At 36.2% G+C, this 22,032-nt stretch overlaps 1 protein-coding gene and 1 long non-coding RNA gene across 3 annotated transcripts in view; both read right to left on the bottom strand.

The window, feature by feature from the left end:
- Positions 1-5,167: 5,167 nt before the first annotated feature.
- Positions 5,168-22,032, bottom strand: part of LOC309388140 — a 432,191-nt gene continuing 415,326 nt past the window's right edge. Inside the window, exon 2 of the long non-coding RNA XR_014174728.1 lies at positions 5,168-8,110. This is a non-coding gene — a long non-coding RNA (uncharacterized lncRNA). The remainder of the gene's footprint in view (positions 8,111-22,032) is intronic.
- The window catches only part of KIF26B (kinesin family member 26B), a 308,871-nt gene continuing 292,006 nt past the window's right edge, over positions 5,168-22,032 (bottom strand). For both annotated transcript variants that reach the window (XM_081945182.1, XM_081945183.1), the window contains exons 13-15: positions 17,961-18,160; positions 16,287-16,437; positions 5,168-12,406 (exon numbers count right to left, since the gene is read on the bottom strand). In XM_081945182.1, the coding sequence (XP_081801308.1) occupies positions 12,258-12,406; positions 16,287-16,437; positions 17,961-18,160 (500 nt within the window). In that variant the 3' untranslated portion in view covers positions 5,168-12,257. The remainder of the gene's footprint in view (positions 12,407-16,286; positions 16,438-17,960; positions 18,161-22,032) is intronic.

The raw sequence follows: 22,032 nt of genomic DNA, 5'->3' as shown, positions 1-22,032 counted from the left end.
CCTCTGTAGCAGGGATGTCAAACTCAATTTCATTGAGGACCACACCAGGTTTGTGTTTGACCTTGGAGGGCTGGGGTGGGCATGGCCAGGGTGGGCGTCGCCAGCTCAACCTCCCTCCTGTCAGGGGCGCCTCTAGTGGGCCAAGTGCTCTACCAGCGAAAACAGGTTTCCGAGCTCCGTTTTCACTAGCAGACGGTTGCAGAAGACCGTGGCAGCCGAAAACAGAGATCAGAAGCCCGTTTTTGCTGATAGAAGCACTGCGTGACGGTCCTTCGTTGTTTCCGGGGTGGTCCCACGGACCAGATCTAAGTACACTGTGGGCCAGATCTGGCCCCCGGACCTTGACTTTGACACCCCTACTCTATAGCATTTCCTATCTAAATGGATTATGCCATGACTAACAGCACCTTCCCATTCCTTTTTAAAGCAGTTTGCAACTCTACTAACCTCTACACATAGTAACTGCTAAAAACACAAGAAACACTCATTTTGGGCTTCTGACATACTAGAAAGCTATTAGACATGCTACCACATCTTCTCTTGGCCTAACAATACATATTAAGCAGTTTGGGAATGGCAATTTTATTCTTGGTGAATTGACTTGTTAGAAAGGGATCAAGCTTCCATAGCAAGATTTTATTTCCTTTAAGCTCCAAGAAATAGCAATAACTCATTTGCTACCATTTGTAATTATGCTTACTGCATTTTAAAAACATTATAACTGACCTATAGAGAAAATATATTGAAAACCCAAAATGCTGTGTATATTGGTGTATGGAGGGACACCATTCAGGAAAATATTGTTAAGTGAGCAACCATTTTGAATTTGGTGCTGGCAAATGTCACCATTTTCTTTTCACCCTGTTTTGGCTGTCTGGTGCATGTGTGTTAAAGTCAAGATGACTGCTATAACTGAGCAATCAAACACTGAGCCTTTATTCACGTGTAGTGGGGTCGGCTTCATTTAATCGATGATGGTTGATACTTTGTCCAAAGCCATTTTTTTTTAGTTTTTGGAAATAAACATTGCCTGTCTTGTTTTTCTGCCCTAGAGTTGCGCTGAACTTTGGTTTCAGGATTTGGTGGATTAAAGTCTAAACTATCAAGAAAATAGAACAGGAGGAATTGGCACTTAGGACTTTAATATCCACAATATTAAAATGAATATTAAAGGAAGATTAGCAGTGCCTCAATTGAAGAAGTGGATCTGAAAAGTGGAGAAACTGAAGTAAAGATCGGAGATAAGATGCATAATGGATTTTTCTAAACTTTGTGGCAAGACAGTGTCAGGCAGACAGAGATGATGTTTTTTCAGAGCCTTTCGCCATCGTCTTCTCATATACAGTCTGGTCTGGCAAAATCAACAAATAACAATGGTAGAGGTCTATGGATGCTGTTTTTGGGCCAGCAGGAATGGAAATGAACTAGTAAAGCATCCACTTTCTGAATCCTTTTCAGATTCAGAGTCCTCCAAGGAGTGAAAGAAATTATACAAACACTTCAGTTTGAAGGACATGAATTTCTTAAAAAGATAATTTAACTCATATAAATTAGTCGTGTTTCATGGGCCAGGATTTTAATTTCATTTTTGACCAATTACCTTTCTTAAATTTAGCTTTAAATCATATCTATACCACTTTTGCTATCTTATATTTTCCTGCAAGATGATCATAGCGCTGGTTTGAATGACTGGGATTAGCAACTGAGTTTTACGGGCTTTTCGTTTAAAGTTTATAAACCCAAACCATAAAAAACAAACGGGCACAAAGGATTACAAGGATGAGGTGCCTTCTGATAACTGTCACCATGATCCTTATTTTCAACAACATGTTATTATTTAAACAACATCCCTGAGAATGTTTAAAGCTGTTTAGCCTTTGAATGACAAACCTAGGACCAAATCCAGCCCTTCCTTTCAGAAGTAAATAATAATTTACCACAAGGCAGGATCCTTCACTCTGGCATTCTCTTTGTTTGAAATGCTTGTGTTTAACCTTGAAAACATGACAAAAACAGCCAACACTGTGGTAATTCTCCATGCTCTTTTGCTGGGAGTGTAATTTACAAAATATGTTATTTTGGCTGATGAGAGGTAGCAGCTGTAATACAACTCGGAAGGCCTTTGATAGGTGTGTTGGCCTGCAATTCACCTTACTGCTATCCAGGATGCTAGGAGACCTGTGATAGGGGAAAATTGAAGTAAGTGTCTACTACTGTTACCATCAATTTTTTATTTTATTTTAGTTTATTATGACTTTATAGTTTTTATTTTATTTTCATTCATCATCTTGATACTTTAATATTTCAAATCCTTTTTAGTGTCCATGGTAATCAAAATATACTGTACACCTATTTCCTTAAATGCATATCTGCATTTTTATTTCTCTCATGGAAATAACTAGATTGTTGTAGTAATAAGAGCAGCTCCAGGAATTTCAGTATTAGGTTCTGATAGAAGATAGATTAAACATTTTGCTCTCAGATTCAATCTCTAGCAAGCTGCGGTGAAGGTGCTGGGCCTATTAGAATAAAACGAACAGCATTTAAAAAGGAAGTTAGTGGGTAATGAGATGGATTCCTTAATACCTTATCCATTTTGGAGTGGATTAAAGAAATACAATGAGGAAAATTCTGAAGATTTCTTTGGATTTGCAATGAATAGAAAATAAAATGGCCTAATTAAGGCAAAGTGTTTAATCTGCCTTATTGCAGGACAAAAGATCTTTTATCATTTTTGTCTTGATCCTTATCCATCTTAACTTTGCCAGAGTCTTGTTTCCTCTCCCACTGAAAGAGTCAAGCCAAGAAATAAACTCAGGACTGGTTTCCTATTAAATTACCTGATGCTGGCAATCTCTGAACTGACTCCATTACTCACTATTGTATTTTTCATCTGGGTGGGGATTGAATCTCTTTAGTGGCAGTTGATGCCCTGAAAACTGTGCTGAGGTAAATCATAAATCTATGGCATATTTCATAAAGCATTCTAAATCATAATACAGCATAATGCACAATCACGGAGCAAGCTGTCAAAAGATTAATATGTCATCATTTCCTTGAAGATTTCTGATACTTTTTTTCTACTTTGAGGCAGAAACTTTGCATTGCCTTTTTCATTGCCAGAAAAACAATGAGTTGTATTCCCACTAAGTCTGGGGAAACCTAGTTAGGTCTATTTAAATATCACCTTGATTCAGTAATGAACAGCTTGTTGTAATAAACTACAAAAGCTCTACTTGGATGGAGACCAACCATCTGTGGACAATGATTTTGTTCTGGACTTAGCTGCATTTGCTGCTCTACTGAGTGTGCAGTTTAGGAGTTGTCCAGTATTTCAAATAATAGCTGTAGCTAATAGGACCTTTTATTAACTTAAAAATCATACTCTAGAAATGATCATTTCTATGATCCAGCTATTGTGATACCGTGTTTTCCTGAAAATAAGACAAGGTCTTATTTTCTTTTGACCCCCAAAATAAGCACTTGGTCTTATTTTTGAGGAGGTCTTATTATTTTTGAGGTGCAGATTAGTGCATGCGCTCAAAAGCCCGATTGGACTTATTGTCCAGGGAGGTCTTATTTTGGGGGAAACAGGGTATTTACCTGGATCATCTTCAGTCTATATGTATATTACTGTGTTCTTGGTCTTCTCTTTTGAGAGAGGGGCGGTCTAGAAATCCAATAAAGTTAAGTTAAGTTAAGTTGGTTTAGGTCTGCCTTTTAAGTTTGTTGAAGATTTCAGCTAGGAAAGCAGTATTATTAGTACTTAAAGACCTACTTGAGCAGGGGTATCAAATTCACATTGTCACGGTGGCATCTCGTGGCATATTGGGACTTTCCCCTTTACTAAACAAGGCAGGAGTGTGGCCAGCACATGATGCATCCAGCCTGCAGGCTGGGAGTTTGACAGCCCTGTACTTAAGGATATATTGTTTGAGATCTTGGTTTCATCCGACTCTACTTGGTTGATGCAAAAAGCAGAGTCTTCCTGCCAACAACTTCCATATTAGAAATATCTCCTCCCTGTCCTTAAGTCTGGCAATATTTTCAGAAGAATTGATTACATTCCAGACTCTGGGGTGTTTAAGAGCTGACTGCTTAATTGATATTCATTGGTAGTTTTTGTGTGTGTGTGTGTGTTCTTAACATGTTCACATTTTGCTTTTCTATGTTCCTTTTGCTCCACTTTCTTCACGTTGCTTGACCTTCCTGCAATTGTACAGATTTTGGAAAACAGTATCTTCAGAGATTGTTGGGGAAAGGTAAGGGTTGAATTCTGCCCCTCTGAAATTAAACCAAGAATATTTCATCAATCAATGGTGTATGCTTTGTAAGGACTGAAAGGAACTGCTGCATACCAATAGCTCATGTCTATCATCCCACTAAAGTTAGTTATGAATTCAGACAATTATTCATTTTAAGAACAAGCTACAGAAAATGGACTCTCAATGTCTACAGTTCAGTGAGAAAATAATACATGTGCTGTATCTGCTTTCTGGTTAAGCATCACAATCAACATTTATTAAACTTTGGTTGTGCTGATGAGCTTGGCAGATGAGAAGGTAAATTGTAAAGATGTGACAATCACTTTATTAGAGTACTCCCATTGGTATCAGCAAATAAACTGTACTTTCTAGTAAATCTTAAACCCTTTAAATATCCAGTGATTTCATCTTGTTGACCCAGGAAATCATTTAAATTAATCTGCCTTCTGACAAAATCACATTGGTGAAGTTAGTGCTTTCTCACATGCCTATTTTTCTCAACAAGACAACATTGTAGTTTGGCATTTTTCCACTGAAGCCAATACTTGATGAAAATTAGGATGGGTAACATAAAAGTAAACATTTAATGCCACTAAACATTTATATCTTTTAAACATGACAGCGTATTTCACACCTCATACACCACAAAAGGTAAGAGCCTTTGTAAGTCAGCAAACTGTAAACTTTATATTTTAATGGTAAAAGGCTTGACATATTCCATCAATATGCTTGCAGACGATGCCTTTTTCTGTTTCTTTTCCACTCTCGTCCTACTGCTTCCAGTGTTTCATTCTGGTCCAATAAAGACGAGCTGTTTTAGGACAATATTGAATTGTGTGTCTGTCTTGTAGTGGAGCTTTTCATGACTGACTCAGTAGAAACATTTTGCCCAAGGCAAAGGATACTTTCCAACCTTACGTGACTTTATTGTATCACTCACTATGAAAAAGAACATTGCCACAGACAGAACGCAATGGACTCAGCAAAAGTACACATTAATGCATAGTACTTAGATAAGCATTTCCAATCATGATGGGTAAATAAATTATAAAATACAAGCAAGTCTATAAAGCAAGAACATCCTGAGTTTACAAATAAATTATGTCCTTCATAACGTCAAATAGATGATGGATGTCAGATAGCAGTTTCAGCAGGGAAAATTGGGGATTAATTAAAATGTAGAAAAAGTAGTATCTATATATGCGCAAAATCTCCAGGTAATGGTTTTATTCATATATCCATTCACACATATATTATACAATATATAAGGTAACTAAGTCCATATAGAGAGTATATGTAATATAGATATTGCTGAAACTGCTTTTAAGCACCATTTTTATTACCATCATTTTATAATAAATGCTCTATGAGTAGGACCACTCAAAGTTTTATAGAATACATTTATCTTCCCTTAAGGTAATTTGAAAGGTTAATTTAAATGAGTATCACTTAGCATTTCATCTGAAAATATTGTATTTTTTTTAAAAAAAACACCCTTCAGGACTAAGGAATTATTACTTCATTTAGTGTGTCCTTCAATTTTGGAATTTAGGGCTGGTGAACTTGGATGGTTGGATAAATTCTTGGAGGACAAATTTATCAATGGTTAGTTTTCATACATCTACATTATCACCCCTATTAATGAATATTTCGTCCTTCATGTTCTTGGGGCCATCATAACAGTAAACTGCATATATCTTTGCTCTGATCCATCCTTGCCTTTAGAGTCTAATTCAATAATTTTTTCGCACTATAACAGAGTTTGATCAAATTGAAAACTAATTTTGAATATAATTTTCAACAGATGGTGTACAATATATGCAAATGAATTATTTCCCAATAATATCGATTCTGGATAGAAACATCCTTTGAGAAACCTACCACAGTTGCTTACTTGGTTTGAGACAACTGCTTTGTGATGGAAATAAAATCTGAAACTAATTTAGAATGATCACTCAAACCATTGAGTATGATTATCTGATAAAAAGAGAAGAAAAAAAGACACACAGAATAGGAATTTCATAAATCTTATGCAGATGTTGAACAAGGAATTTAGTTACTCAGTAGGATGGACAAATTAATATTCAGAAATCCTTGTATGAGCCAAAAACCAGTCAGAACTTTTTGGGATTATAGAATGCCATGTGAAGTAAACAGATAACATAAATTGAGATTTATGTGTGGTAATGAATTGCTATCTCATCTATTTGACTAATGGTTTACATTTTGGCTAGGACAATAATAAAGGCAACAGATGCCATTTTAGATGCCAGTTATATATCCATGTTCCATCAGAAATGATACACACAATGAAAGCATTGTGCTTTCATATTAATGGCAAGACATCTGTGATGTTATAGTCTTATTCTCACATAGGCTAATAGTAGGGCAGGAGATAAGAAGATGGATTATAAAAACCCCTGATTCATATTTTGTCTCGATCCTAAAAGTTTTTGTATACATGGCCATCCATTAAAACTGGAGGTTTGGAATGAATGTTAACTTAGTGATATTCAAATTATTTTTTCATCAGTTTATGGATGCTACTTTTTTTGAAAGATGACATGAAACAAATACACCAGCTTGACTTCATAATCTGAAGTGTAAACATGTTTTTAAGTATAGATTCTATAAAATGCAGCATACATAACCAGTTTATTCAGATAAAAAGTTTTATTGATGGGTTTGTGATGAGCTTTGTTAGTTAAGTTCTAATTCTTGTGAATAATTGTGCCAAATCAAACACATGAATACACTTTATTTTTGACCATCGTTATTTACACACACACACACACGCACACACACGCATGCGCGTGCACACACACACACAGGTACAGTATCATATCTGTTTTCCCACGATACAGCTTGGAAATACAATTCAGGAAAATTTAAAAACTGGCTAGAATGCACAGCAAGTAAGAAAAAGTGTGCTAATGTATACTGTTGTTTCTGAGCCTCGTGTGGATCAGTATTTCACTCTTCCTCATCAAACTGCCATTTAGGAGCAGCTGAATTTTGCCTCCAGGAGAAAATAGGTCATAGGGGGAACAATTCAGATTTGGAAAAATTAAGTCTCTCCCAGCATCACAGCCCCGAAAATAGATTGAAGAGTTATAGCTTTTTTTAAATGCACCCAAACTGTACATCTCTTACGTTTAGTTTAGCTGTAAGATTCATTCTGTAGTATACATGTGGATGTATAGTCAAGTCACTTTTATAGTTCCTAATTCATTAAATCACACTCACAGAGATGGCGTGAATGTATCGTACATTAACTTCCACACTAAGTGATGTCCAAATGTAACTACTCTAAATGCCAAGTAGCCTTGCAACTGTTTTGTTTCATGTTGTACTAACAACCCATCTGCTTTTATTTATTTTTCTGGAACTTTAACGAAACTTGAAAAAAATACGAAAGAAAAGGCAAGAGAGCAGATTTCAAAGAAAAATAATCCCATTAGCTGAAAACATGAGCATAGACACTATATATACTTTTTCCATTGTTAGCCCAAATTGTAATTGATAGCCAATGAAGGAGCTATTCAAACTCTAAGCCTAGATTGAGTACAAATTTAGCTAGATGTTTATCACACTTTTACCATCAAGTCAGGAATTAACATGTTCTTCTTCTATATCAGGAGAATATGGAAAACTGAAATCTTGTGTAGAAAAGTGAACGATAGAAGTAGTAGTCAAGTAGAAATACAAGTAGACAGCAATGGCTAGAAAAGTCACATCTGTCCTTTTTTATAACAAGTCCCCCCAAAGGGTGATCTTATATTTATGAATGTAATAATTAACTTTGTTAATCATTCTGAGATGTATTTAAATCTTATAGGCATCTTCTCAAATACATTGTTATGATATGTCATAGAAACAATGTTCTTGTTATTCCCCCATAAATAAAAAATTAAAACAAACAATGCAGAGGTCCAGAGCAAATTATAAAAATCAACAGTTTCCCTGGGGGTGGCCTCTTGAAGACATTCTATGAAGCTATTTGCTATTCCCAGTAGGTTAAGTTAGAGGATTTTAGCATTTTATAAAAGGATTTTGTGATCAAGTAGGACAATAATATTTCAGATTAATCAGTGCATGAGATGCTGAAAGTATTAGAACTCTACTTATGGAAATTTGTTCACTGGGCAGAGCCAGAAGGAGGTATATATGCAAATAATGCTGTGAAAATGACATTGCATGCAGCTATTATTAATTTACCTACTGGACTTGCTGCTCTTCTTCCTACTCCTCTCTTTTTCTTTTTTGGATTAATTCGTTAAAGGCGTTTTTATTTTGTTAAACAATACACATTTAAAAGACAAAAGAAAGTAAAGAAAATTGATAAGTAAATAGGAAAGTAATGAAAAAAGACCAAAAAAAACAAGACAAAAAGAAAAAGATATACAGGCAGTCCTTGATTTACAGCAGTTCGTTTAGTGACTGTTTGAAGTTATAACAGCACTGAAAAAAGTGACCTATGACCATTTTTCACACTTATGACTGTTACAGCATCCCCGTGGTCACATGATTTACGCTTGGATGCTTGACAACTGGTTCATATTTATGATGATTGAAGTTTCCTGGGGTCATGTGATCATCTTTTGCTACCTCCTGACAAGCAAAGTCGATGAGCAAGCCAAATTCACTTAACAACCGCAGTGATTCACTTAACAAATGCAGAAAGAGTCATAAAATGAGGCAAAACTCACTTAACAAATTTCTCACTTATCAACATAAATTCTGGGCTCAATTATGGCCGTAAGTAGAGGACTCCCTGAACAGGGGTGGCTTCCAATCTTTATAGCAGTTATAAATGCATTTCTATTTTATCCACTCTTTCTCTCTCTGAGGTTACCTTGTGGCTCTCTTTTTTTCATATTCTTCTACTTCCAATAATCAAACCCATAAATCAAACATTCCTTTTTTTTTCCAGTTTTCAGCAAAAAGTCCATAAAGGGATTCCAGTCATTAAGAAAACTTTGTCTTTTCCCTTATCAAACAAGTCATTTTTCCCACCTTTTCAAATTCTGTCCTCTTTGCCAACTATTCCTCCATTGAGGGCTTTTCAAAGAATTTTCATCTTTCTACATTTAATAATCTTTACTCTCTTCTTCCAACTTCACTGAGAACCATTCTGGTCCACAGAGAGATGGCCATTAGGAATAAAGTCAAAGGCATGTGCAAATTAAAGCATGAGCCCTCTAAAACAGTAGTTTTATTTTTCCTGTAACATTTTTAATTTTAAGTCTTAATTAAATGTGGTAGTCTTAGTAAATACCAGTAAAAATTCTCTATAATATATCTCTAAAAACCAATTTATTCAACAATGGGTACAACTGTCTATCCTAGGTTTACTTGAAAGCCTTGCGTTGGACCAATTACATTGGACTGTAATTTTGAGTAAAATTGGTTAGGATTCCACTGCTTAGTTTTTTCCATGCCAAGGCTCTAGTTATTTGGAGTATAGGACTGGTCTTCACAAATCTAAACCATTTTTTCCTTTTAATTTAGGCAACTGCATACATATACAGACCAGACAAATCAATCTGTTGCATGGGCAACATGAACGTGATTAACTTTTAATACAGTAAAAGACAGTAAATTGTGATCTTGTCATTTAATACTGCCAGAAGTTTCATTTTATTCCTAGCATTAATTTGTTTTAAAAAAGGAAGGGGAAAAAATTCTGAGTTCTCATTATAATGATAGCAACGGTGATGAGGTGTCTATATTTTCATTTTAGCCCTATGAAAAGTATAGTGAAACTTAACCATGAGGTGGAATGTTCTGATCCAAATAGAACTTCACATGTCAGAAGCAATCTTTTATATCCATATTCCTAAATAAATGGGGAATCCAGCCTGCCAAAAGGAATTCCCCAAACACTGGTTTCCTTTATTTTAAATAGTAGAATCTCCCAGATTTAGAAAAAGAGAGAAAGAGATCAGGGTAAGGACTCCTTTTCTTAACTCTAGCCCTTTTGCTGCCACAAAAAATTCATATTTTCTTTCTAAGGGCTATGGATTGAAACCTTGGTGTGCGCCATTGTTATGCTTCTAAACATAAGTAGAACCGTATCAGATGAGATCAAAGCTCTACCGTGTCTAGCCTGCTATTGCTCCTACTACCCAATTAGAGGTATCACGGAAGCCTACAAGCAGGATAGCAAGGCAAAAACACTACTGTGTTGCGGCAATTTATATAAACTACATAACCTACATTGTTGACCAAGTGCTTATGTTTTTTTACTTTTAATTCACTTGTAATTAACCTTTTTTGTACATATTTTATTCTATTTATGCATATAGCACATATGAAGATGCATAAAATGAAGTGTCTTCTAACACTTTCTATCACTCAGATGGTCTTTAACCTTAATAAAAACAATGCAGAAAAGAAAGAATCCCAAAGCAAATTAATTGACTTGGAGATAACAATGAAACAAATTAAAACAAGAGCTTTGAGATTTAACTAGATAACTCTATCAACTTTCATTCTGTATTTTACTTTTCACAATGCACTTCTGAATATCTGTATTCTGACTCAGCTGGATAAATAACATTAACCAATTTATCATTTCTGTTGTATGGGTAAGCAAAGATCAGCATACAGATAGGGAGAATTATGGGGACTGGTAGCACAGAATCATTAATTTTAATTCTAATGCAAATAGCTTCAGCCTTTCTGTGGAAAGGTTATGAATGCTTGCAGTTTTCAGTATTTTTATCTGATTAGACAAAATCTAGAATTATAAAGATTCCTTTGAGTAACAACTTTACAGGTCTCCCCCCTCCTTTTCTTTTCTTTTCAGCAAAATTGTTGTGTTATGGGAACCATTCCTAATTGAGAACAAATTAGGTGTCTGCACAGTTGGGGAAAACATTAGGAGATGACGATAATACTTGTAAGCATACAAAGGTTTCAGAGTTGGCTAAACAGATTTACCAATTAAATTCTTGAGCATATAAACATGAATGGAGTCACAAGTTATCATCACAAGTTATCTCAACTTGAACTTGGGGAAATACTTTGACTACATGACCTTCCTTAGGTCCTCCCAATCCAACTCTATGATTGCAATGCTAGGAAAAGTTTGTATATTCGGTTAAATAGTAACAAAATAGGAGTGTTGACTGAATACGCATAGCAATGTATTTATTTCAGTACCCCAAAGGAGAACATATTACAAAACCATGTGATACCCTATTTTCTCAGTGCCAACTGAAATCTTATCATGTTGTATTTTTGTATTATCATTTTATTTTGTACTAAGAGCTGGGAAACCTCTATTACATCATACATTGGTGGGATTAATCCAGAAGTTTTAACCTTTTCTCCCCCTTTGAGTGGTCTTACTCTGCTCTTGAACAACAAAAGACAGTTAACATTTATTTATATGCTGTATCGGATAAGAAATATCTCTACAAACACAAGTTACGTAGAAACAGCAAGTCAGAAATAGAATAAAACACCAAGTGAAAATAACAGGCTGTAAATACATTTCAAAAATTGTGATCTGTTTTTTTTTTGTCTTTTTCTTTTTGTCGACTAGCACCATCTGTACAAGAAGTATGAACATAAATGTTTGGATAATAAAGATTTGCAAGGCACTTCAGATAGTTTCCCTATGTATTTTTATTATACTGGGGCTCTCAGCAACTCCCTACACCTGCGTCTTCCTCCCTCTTCAGTTATTGATGGGCTGGGGTGTGTGTGCTGGGGGTAAATCACCTCTGCAGCAGTTCCTATGTACAAACATGTCCTCAAGATTTCTCAAAGTGCTCTTTCAGGCTTGAAGAATCCACATCCTTATTTTCAGCGTCTTTGCTTTCCAACATATATTCAGCATCATTAAAAAAAAAATCCATCTTCTCGCATATAGTCAAAACATGGCACCAACCTTCATCCTCATTCTGGGTCTTTGGGATATAAGTTCAAAAAGGAGGAAAGGGGTATCTGGCAGTAGTCCAAGAGATTCTTGAGGTTAATTCTTCATCGACGTCTGGAAGAGATGTCAAAGCAGGTGATCATCATGAGGTGGGCCTTGCAATAATTGACACGACTCTCTAACCGCTCAGTCACACATTCAAGAGCCTCCAAGTACTCCAGGGAATCCAAGTCAAAAACATGTTCCAGATCAACTGTAAGAAAAGAAATAAAAACTGGTGGAGAAACAAGACTAACCCAATTACTGTCAGAGAGAAAATGCAAGCTCTATCTTGCAATTTGAATGATTTATATTCATATATGGATACTCATCATTCAATGAATGTACTCAACATTCATGAGTACAAGAATCTATTCACTGCTACTATTAAAAATATATACAAAAAATACCAAAATTCATGTTACTATTTGCATAAGGCAATTTTGCAAGCCACTTGTTTTTCTAATTTTCCCTGGCTGGGTTGCAAACAGCTATACCTAGTAAAATAAAATCATTCCATTTTTTAAAAAAAATGCCCTTTTTAGGTTGTTTACTTAGAATGAGCTTTCATGCATTAGCATTCCTACCACCAGATGTTTTCAGTCATTTGTCTCTAACCTGGTTTCCTCTAGAAGGCACTTGAAATTGAATACATGTGGAAGAAAACAGGCTGAAGAAGGCTACCAAAACTATTATCCTCAGTTTGTGGGGTAGAAAAGTTGTGGAAGATTAAAAAATAGAAAGTGACATTTGTAGCCAAAGGCAAAATGTGTATAAGATTCAAAGAAGCAATACATTCAAAACAATAGTTATTATATTCATGTTTTATATTGATCCGTACTGTATTTATATATTAAATCTGCACACTACAATTTACCTGGAAGCATAAGGCAGTAGACAAAGCACTGCTTTCTATTGTTCACAAAATAGCTAGATTGCTCATTGTTCATGAATGATTCTTTATTAAACGAGAGTGAAGAATTAAGGTAGGTGCCACAAAATTTAGTTCTGAGCTCCCTACTTATCAACAACTGTATTAAGGGATGAAGAGGCAAATGGAAAGCTATCAAATTTGTGGCTGACATAAAATTAGATAGATTTGCTAATCATCTTAAAAGACAGAAGTAAAATTAAAAATAATCTTGATTACCCTGAGCTCAGGGTAATCAGATGTAATTTAATAGAGCCAAATGCCAAGTTCTTCACTTAGGAAACAAAAGATCAACCAGACTAGAAACCAGAACACTGAGATTTACTCTATTTAGGCATGAAAGCTGGCTGGGTGACTTGGCTGGTCACTCTTTCTCAGCCTCACAGGGTTGTTAGTGTGGAGAAAATAGAGGAGGGAGTATTAGGTATGTTCCTTGGGTTACTTATAAAATAATAATACAGGTGGGATAAAAATAAAAACATTAAAAAATAAATAAGCGCTGGTTGGATGACTTCAGACAGTCACTCATGCCCTAATCATTTCACAGCTCAACCACTGTAATGTGCTGCACATGGAGCTACCCTTGAAAGTCACTTGAAAGCTTTCAATGGTCCAAAGTGCAGGGACTGAGCTACACTGGGTTGCCAGTATAATTCCAAGTATAATTCACAGTCCTGGTTATTTCCTATAAAGTCCTATGTGGCATAGGGATGTGTTATTTGAGGGATGTCTACTTCCTATTGCTTTTCCCTAGTCAAAGTGGGTCAACAGTATTGACATACGCCAGGTTCTTTTTATTAAACAGTGTCATATTTTGGGACCCAGAAACATGCCTTCTCCTTCTGGAACATGTACTTTGGAATGAGGTCCCTGCAGGATCAGGGATCTCATCCTGTTGGCATTCTAGAAAGTGACTGGAGTGCCTTGTGGATGGATTCCGAATATAGTTTTCTCATGAGTGGCTACATTTCCATCTTGTGCATTCATTTGTATTTTGCTATTTTATTTTTATCCTGCTTTGCTATGTTATTATATTTGCTATGCTGCCTTGCTTTCTTTGCTATATTGTGAAGTCAGAGCCTGGCAATTGGATGGTGCCAAAATCATAATCATCACCACCGCCACCAACAACAACACATTGGTAACATTTTTGAAATATATCTTGGAATAGCTGATTATTAACTGAATATTAGTTAATGGTAAGTTCTGGATGCAAAAAATCCAAATGTAATTTTAGGGTTGATTTAATGTCATTGACACAATGAGGGCTGCCACAAAGAAGAGGGGTTCAACTATTCTCTAAAGCACCAGAGGGCAGGACAAGAAACAATATTTGGAAACTAACCAAGGAGAGAAGCAACCTGGAATTAAGAAGAAACTTCCTAACAGTGAGGACAATTAACCAGTGGAACAGCTTGCCTTCAGAAATAGTGGATGATCTATCGCCTGAGATTTTTAAGAAGAGATTAAACCAGTGATGGCGAACCTTTTTCGCCTGGAGTGCCAAAAGCACAAACACTATCATGTGCTCACTCCCATAATTTAATGCCTCCCTGCTGTGCCCCCTGCACATGCACGTGTGACCCCTCCGCTGCCCCGTGCATGCACACATGGCTTTCTTGCAGCCTGGGGAGGGCGAAAACGGCCTCCCCTGGCACCCCGGAGGCCCTCCAGAGGCCTATTTCCAACTTCCGGTGGGTGGGCCCAGTATGTCCATTTTTCGCCCTCCTCAGGCTCCAGAGGCTTTCTAGGAGACTGGGGAAGGTGAAAATGGTTCCTCCTGCCCCCCCCCCCCAAGGGTCAAGTCCATTCCCAAACTTCTGGTTTGTATGTTGGGCGGTTTTTTGCTCTCCAGAAGGCAAAAAATGGCTGAAAATCAAGGTTGAAAATCAGCTGGAGCTGGCAGGGCAACGCCTCATGTCCCCTCAGAAATGGCTCTGCGTGCCACCTGTAGACACGTGCCCTAGGTTCGCCATCACAGGACTAGACAGTCACTTGTCTGAAATAGTATAGGTTCTCCTGCTTGAGCAAGGGGCTGGATTAGAAGACCTCAAAGGTCCCTTCCAGCTCTATTCTATTCTATTCTAATTCAATGAACATATATTTGGGAGATAGTGGAGGACAGGGGGCCTGGCATTCTGTGATCCATGGAGACATGAAGAGCCATACATTTTGGAGAAAAAGTGTTTAATTTTAAAATTTAAAATGTAATTGTTCCCCTTTATTTTGATTCAATTCACCCCACTTGTAGTACTATGCCTAATTCTAGTTATTACACTTCAGGAGAGATTTGGAACTTCTGAAAAAGACCAGGAGGATGATAAGGGGACTAGAAACTAAGTTTATTTATTTTATTTATTTTATTTGATTTCTAGACCGCCCCCTCTCCCCGAAGGGACTCGTTCTATGAAGTTCTATGAAGATTGAAAATTCTCAATATAATAACACACTTAGTCCAGAACGTAGAACATAAATACATGGATTTAAGTTATTGAAAGGCATACTCCAACTCATTTTTTTAAAAACCTAACAAATAAAAGCAGTTTAGAGTAGAACCAATTACTTGGAAAGGGTCCAGACTTCCCTTTCATAGTTACATTCATGCAGAGGTAAGATACTTATCTGTCAAAATTGCTAACATTCAGTTTCCTAAGCTAAGCAAGGGGTTGGACTCAATAACTGAAGTAGCCTTTCAAACTCTGTGATCTCTGTTCTTTCCTGACTATATATAAAGAATCAGATTAATTTCTGGTTAAAAAGACATTTTGAGCAATAGTTAAATTTGCCTCATAGTATTATTTAATAGGTGGATAGCAGACTTATTATATAACTTGTATGTCTGAGTGAACTGAGGGCAGAAGAGGAAAAAAAACTCATTTTCAGAAGCTGTGGACTGAGACGCCTATGCGTTAATCTGGTGACGGCAATATTTCTCACTTCTCTGATTCAGCTTTTGAACAAATACGCCCACTTGCTTCCAATGTCCTAGTTTAATGGAAATGATGTGGGAACCGTAATAGAATCCCAGACAATCCAAACCTGCTTGAGGTCAAATATAATTTCAAGATTGAAATTTTATTTGCTTTAAAAAGAGTAGGGGCTAAGTGGAAATTCCAGTAAAATGTTGTTGCAATGAATTAGCGGAGGAGGCATAAAACCTTACATTCACTGAGCCATTTATTGGGATCCAGCATCAAATACTGTTTGGTCACTTCCAGCTCTCTCATTAACCACTCGTACTTGGCCTTGACCTCTGCAATTCGCTGCTGTCGGTGCTCCAAGATTTTTAGCTTAGCGTTGTAGCAAATCACCTCCTACCCAGTAAGACATATGAGAAGAAGAAAAAAGAGCAATGAGTAAAGATGAGACAAAAACATTTCTCCAGGACAATTATTTCTCATTTGGTAGGAATCAGAAACAAACCTAAGTTAAATTATGGGGAACCAGTTACACAAATAAACCTTGGACATTTAAGGGATGGTAAGTAATAATGTTATTGTAGCACATTAAATCTAAATTTCCTCCCAAATGGATTTAACAAAAATATTTTATTTTATTCTCATTTTTATTTCACATCCTAAAGCAATTACATTTTCTGCAAAGAAAAGGGTTCATTATCAAGGTTACAATTCCAAGAGTGAAAGCAGAAGTTAAGATTAAATGTACTATTCTTACTACCATAGTTCCTGAGAGGAGGTATTTGTAAGAGAAAATTACTGGGGAAAACACTCAATTTCCTTTTAATCTGAATGGATCTGAAACTAGGAGTGAGTCACTAGAGCAAAAAATGGTCTTTCCGGACTACTCACCATAAATAACAGCCCTCCATTCCTTATCTTTGACAAGTGATCAAGACTATGGATGTGTCACCATACCATCCGCTATAGATTTTCAAATGTTATAGGTGGCATTGCAACACTTGTCTTTCAATTTACATTACCTAGTTGGCATTCTGCAGAAACATACATATATAATCTAAAAGGGATGGTATACTGAAAGCTTTTGAATCAGGGTTTCCTGTATACCCATCAGTCTTATTCTGATTAATGTAAATCTGATTCTGTGGACATTGTTTCTTTGTGTTTATAGAAGTGAGCATGGACTTGTGGATCAGGTGAGGGTGTGAGTACAGGTAGTCCTTGACTTATGAGCATTCATTTAACAACTATTCAAAGTTATGGCGGCCCTGAAAAAAGTAACTTATGACTGGTTCTCACTGCAGCATCCCCATAGTCGCATGATTAAAATTTGAGCTCCTGGCAATCGGCATGTATTTAAAATGGCTGCAGTGTCCTGGGGTCTTGTGATTGCCATTTGCAACCTTTCCAACAAGCAAAATCAATGGGATTCACTTAACTACTGCAGCAAAAAAAGGTCATAAAAATAACAATCACATCACTTAGTGACAGTTCCAATCGTGATCATACGTTGAGGGCTACCTGTCTAGTTATTGAAGCAAAGTTAACAGTCATCATTTCTTGCAGCATGCTACATTTTATTTTTTATTTTTAAAAAATGTTTCTTTTTTTAAAATGTTGGTATTATCTGACTGGATTTGACTGCAAAGGTTACATACGTACAAATAAATATCAACACATTTTCCAGAAAGCTTCATGTACAGCAAAACAATATTGTTCTTAGCAAAATTCCCAGATCTCTTTTAGGAATTGTTTTTATGGAGTATTGTGGGTTCTATTTGAATTTAGGATCATGCCTACTTCACTGGATATATTTTAAAGAGTGATTTGCAAATTTTGCTGAAAGCATCTACAAATAAATATACAGTAACATAAAACCAGTATCTGTCCTTGTTAAAAAAAAATTAGTATGGCCTCACATTGTTATCCCCCATGCGCCGTCGCTGGAGCCGTTCCACATCATCAATTTCATAGACTTTGATTTCAAAAGGCTCTCCCATCCCTCTTTGGGCACTTCGTAGAGGTCCATCTACCCAGCGTATGGCTGGGCTGGTAGGCTTCCTTATAGGAGATGTAGTGTCAAGCGACAAAGCTGGAATGAGTCTCCGTCTCTGAGAACCTAAACAATGTTAAGTTGTAAAGTGTTGCTGTCAATGGACAACCTCTAATACTGTTGTATTATACGGATTCCTACCAATAATTCAATATAACATGACAAATCTACAAGCAATTGCATATAATCATTGTAACATGACATTTCTCTCTTAAAACTCATTTAAAGGATAATTGAGAGGAAGGAAGCATTGCAGATAACTTTTGTTTGCAAGATGATTGTTCATTTCATAACACTATGGATGAGATTAGATTCCATTTCACTCAATCTCTGAATTTCTTTGAAATATCCTAAGAATCAGGAAATGGGTAGGTTTTTTATCTCCTGTTTATGCTATGCAAAAGAAAAAAACTGAAAAGTTACAAAATCACATACCTCTTATTTATTAAACTAAGCTCATGTTACATATATAATTCACATGTTATAAAATAAAATCAGTAACATTTAAATGAATTTAAAAATTCAGGCAAGGGAAACATACATAGCCAGTGGTAAAATCTAATTTTTTTGTCCACCGGTTTTATGGGGGTGGCTTGGTGCTGGGGGTCATGTGATTGTGTGGGTGTGGTCAACTTTTTTCACTTTTTAAAGCATTTTTTTCCTGCCGGTTCAGGTGAATAGGCAGGAAACAAATTCTTTTAAAAGTGGGGGGGGGAGCTTCCAACGATCGCGCGGCTCATCTGTGAGCTGCGCGATCGTCAGAAGCTCTTTTTTTCACTTTTTAAAGCATTTTTTTAAACTACTGGTTTGGGCGAATAAGTAGTAAAAAATGCTTTAAAAGTGAAATAAAGAGGGTTCAACGATCGCACGGCTCACAACTGAGAGTCCAAATGGACTCTTAGTAGTAAAATACTTGCTACTCAGATTTGGAAAACTGACTTCTTCTGACTATTGTATAATTGGTAGAGACCGAGTTTCCTTCCAATGTTGCACTAATTTTTTGCAATTGTAAAAATATGTGATGTATATTTCTATTCTACTCCTCCTAGTTTTCAACCATTCATATATAACTTAAAAGCTAAGCATGAAATAAAGACTATTTCAGAATCAATTTAATAAAAAAATTAACTTCTGGTCAGCAGGTGACTAGCCTTGTTTGATCTTGAAAAAAAATAGTAGGGCAAGTCCTGGTGACTTTGATGGCAGACTACCAAGAAGCACCAAGAATAAAGATTAAACTTGCAACATGAAAGAATATCCCAGAAAAAGCAGTGGAAACCATTTTTTCCCTCTCTCAGAAAACCCTACATGAATATGTCCATGAAGCAGCTAGGAAAAAAGCTTGAGTCAAAAAAGACTACCTTTTAGTTAGAGAATCTGGACACTATGTTGAACCAATGTTGCATTTTGAGCAGCACATCTCCTACATTGAGCACAGAACACCAGTTATTTCTTTAAAAGATCCACAGGTTTCCAATACATGTCAAATAACTGTTCAAAAATCGATTATAATTCAACCCTAGGGGGAAACTAACAATATCTGTACTATCGTGGCTAACATTGCAGTCTACAATCATTCCTCAACCTGATGTCCTTCCAATGTTACTTATGATTACTAGAATTCTTACAGGAACTATTTCACAGTTTACACAGAAGAGTTCCAAATACAGAGAATATAAACATGTCCAGGATTACAGTGTAAATCTTATCCCATGTAATAGATTTAAATGATTTATCTAATAGTCCTCACTAAATTTTTGGGTGCCAAATATACTTTAAAAAATTGGAAAGTTGGAAGTAACAATCCCAATAAAATAATACATATTCCAACGTTAGTATTTATTCTTGTCAATAAATGGAAAAAAATAAAAAATGGGGAAAATTAGTAACACCCTGCATTTGACCAATTCAAAACTCAAGCAAAGACCAAATAAAATCTAACAATGATCAGCTTAAGAAGGTTTGATCCACTCATGATGATGGATGAGTTAGTGCCCCTAATACAATTGAAATCTGAATATCTTCAAAGATTACCGTACATGGAGTCAATGGCAGTTTAAGGCTCACTGGTACCCTAAGTACTGACAAATCTTGGTGTCCCCTTCCTTTGTACATAGTGTACAAATCTTCATTGGTTTTTTTTCTTCTTCTCAACTTTGTGGTGCCCCCTTTGGGCCTGGTACCCTAAGCACGTACTTAGTCTGCTTAATGGTTAATACACCACTGCATGGAGTAATGATTCTGCATATTTGAAACTGATTTTTTCCACTTTTGGAAGCCTATCATGCTTCACAGAGAAATCAGGCTTTCTCAGACAAATGAGTTTGAGTTTGTTTGGAGCATGACAAAATAAAATTCAAGGGCAGGTATAATGCTACACCAGAATAGTTTTGAAAAGCAGTGAAGTTATGATTACAATTTTAGCCTCCCAGTTTGTAGATCATATCAGCAGCATATCGAAGAAGAAAAAAGTTTGCTTCAAACGTATACTGCTGTTTTGAGAAGGGCATTATGATACAAAAAGTTTCAGGTACAGCATGAATTGAGAAAATTCTACTTTTCAATACTGTAGGCAACAGAGAAAAGAAAAGGAAGTCTCCTTGTCTTAGGGCAAGTGGCATGGGAGCTGTATTTGCTTTTCCAGCTTAACATAGTGAAAGGGAGAAAAAAAATTATAGATGCCTTTTACCTCTAACCGAAGGCTATTGCAGTCACAGTCTGAAGAAAGATTAAGATAATTTGGCCAGGGGATTCTGAACCAGACTTTAAATTATATCCACTGGTTGTTAAAATTTACTCTTATACCACTGAAAAAGAGAACACTGTAAGCACAGATTATTTTTAATTCAAAATAATGTAGGTGCGTTTCAGAAATATGCTCACTTAATTTAAGCACGAATTTCTGACAATTCAACATATAAATTTGAAAAAAACCCTATTTGAAATCAATTGACTAAATCCGTTTGTTATCCCTGCATGTAAGTACTCAGGCTCACAATGCTGTGTACTCATATTATGTTATGGACCAGGATTGTTAAACTTGGTGTCACATTTTTGTCACATGACATGTGACTTCCCTCCCCTTCGCTAAAATGGGGGTGGGCATGGCCAGCACGTGACGCATCCAGCCCGCGGGCCTCAAGTTTGACACCCCTTCTATAGACAATTTAGAAGAATACTTGGGAAAACAGCAGATAAAATATAAGAATAGAGATTCTGGTTCTTGTCAAGGTCTTTTGCTTTTTGTGGAGAGGAGTTACGTGCACTTTCTGCTACAAATGGAAGAACTCCTCAAACAGAAATAAAATAAACATTTTCTCCAGAAGAGAACAATAGATAGAAAGGTAGTTAAGTAGCGGGAAGGAGCTGCAGCCTGTTTATTCTGCTTCATCATTCATTTCAGATTTTTAACAGCCGTAATAAAACTAACTCTCTTCTATTTTCTCCAAAGCCAGTCATTTACCTTTGTGAACTCTGTTGAGCAGAATCTATGTACATATATTTGGATCCCACCTTTTGAACCACATTTGCAAATATTTATTAATGTAGCTGAAAGCAATGAGTAACAATTCCCTACTTCTTACAGAGATAGTGATCTGAAACTCAATCCATTTTAAGTAAGCAGTGGTTAACAAGCTGATTAGTTAGACCCTGTGAATACAGTGAGACTTAAGGAAAATCTGCTGCTTTAGAGTTTCTCTGCTTAGAAAGGATTAAAAGGAACTAAGCCCTTCCTTTTAAACTCAGTAGGGCGTACTTCTAAGTAGACAAAACTCTCACAGTTTATCTATTTTGCTTAAGATGGATCATTAATATTAGTACTCCACACTAATTCAGAATCAGAGTCCACAGAAATTCACAGCAATACAAAAATAGATTTTCTGCATGGTTCAAGAAGTGTCCAGTTGAACACATACGGTACATATAAAGAGGCTCAG

Source organism: Natrix helvetica (assembly GCF_964273705.1).
Source record: "Natrix helvetica genome assembly, chromosome: 2".
In the NCBI taxonomy this organism is placed as follows: domain Eukaryota; kingdom Metazoa; phylum Chordata; class Lepidosauria; order Squamata; family Natricidae; genus Natrix; species Natrix helvetica.
This window is presented reverse-complemented; position numbering and strand designations above follow the sequence as displayed.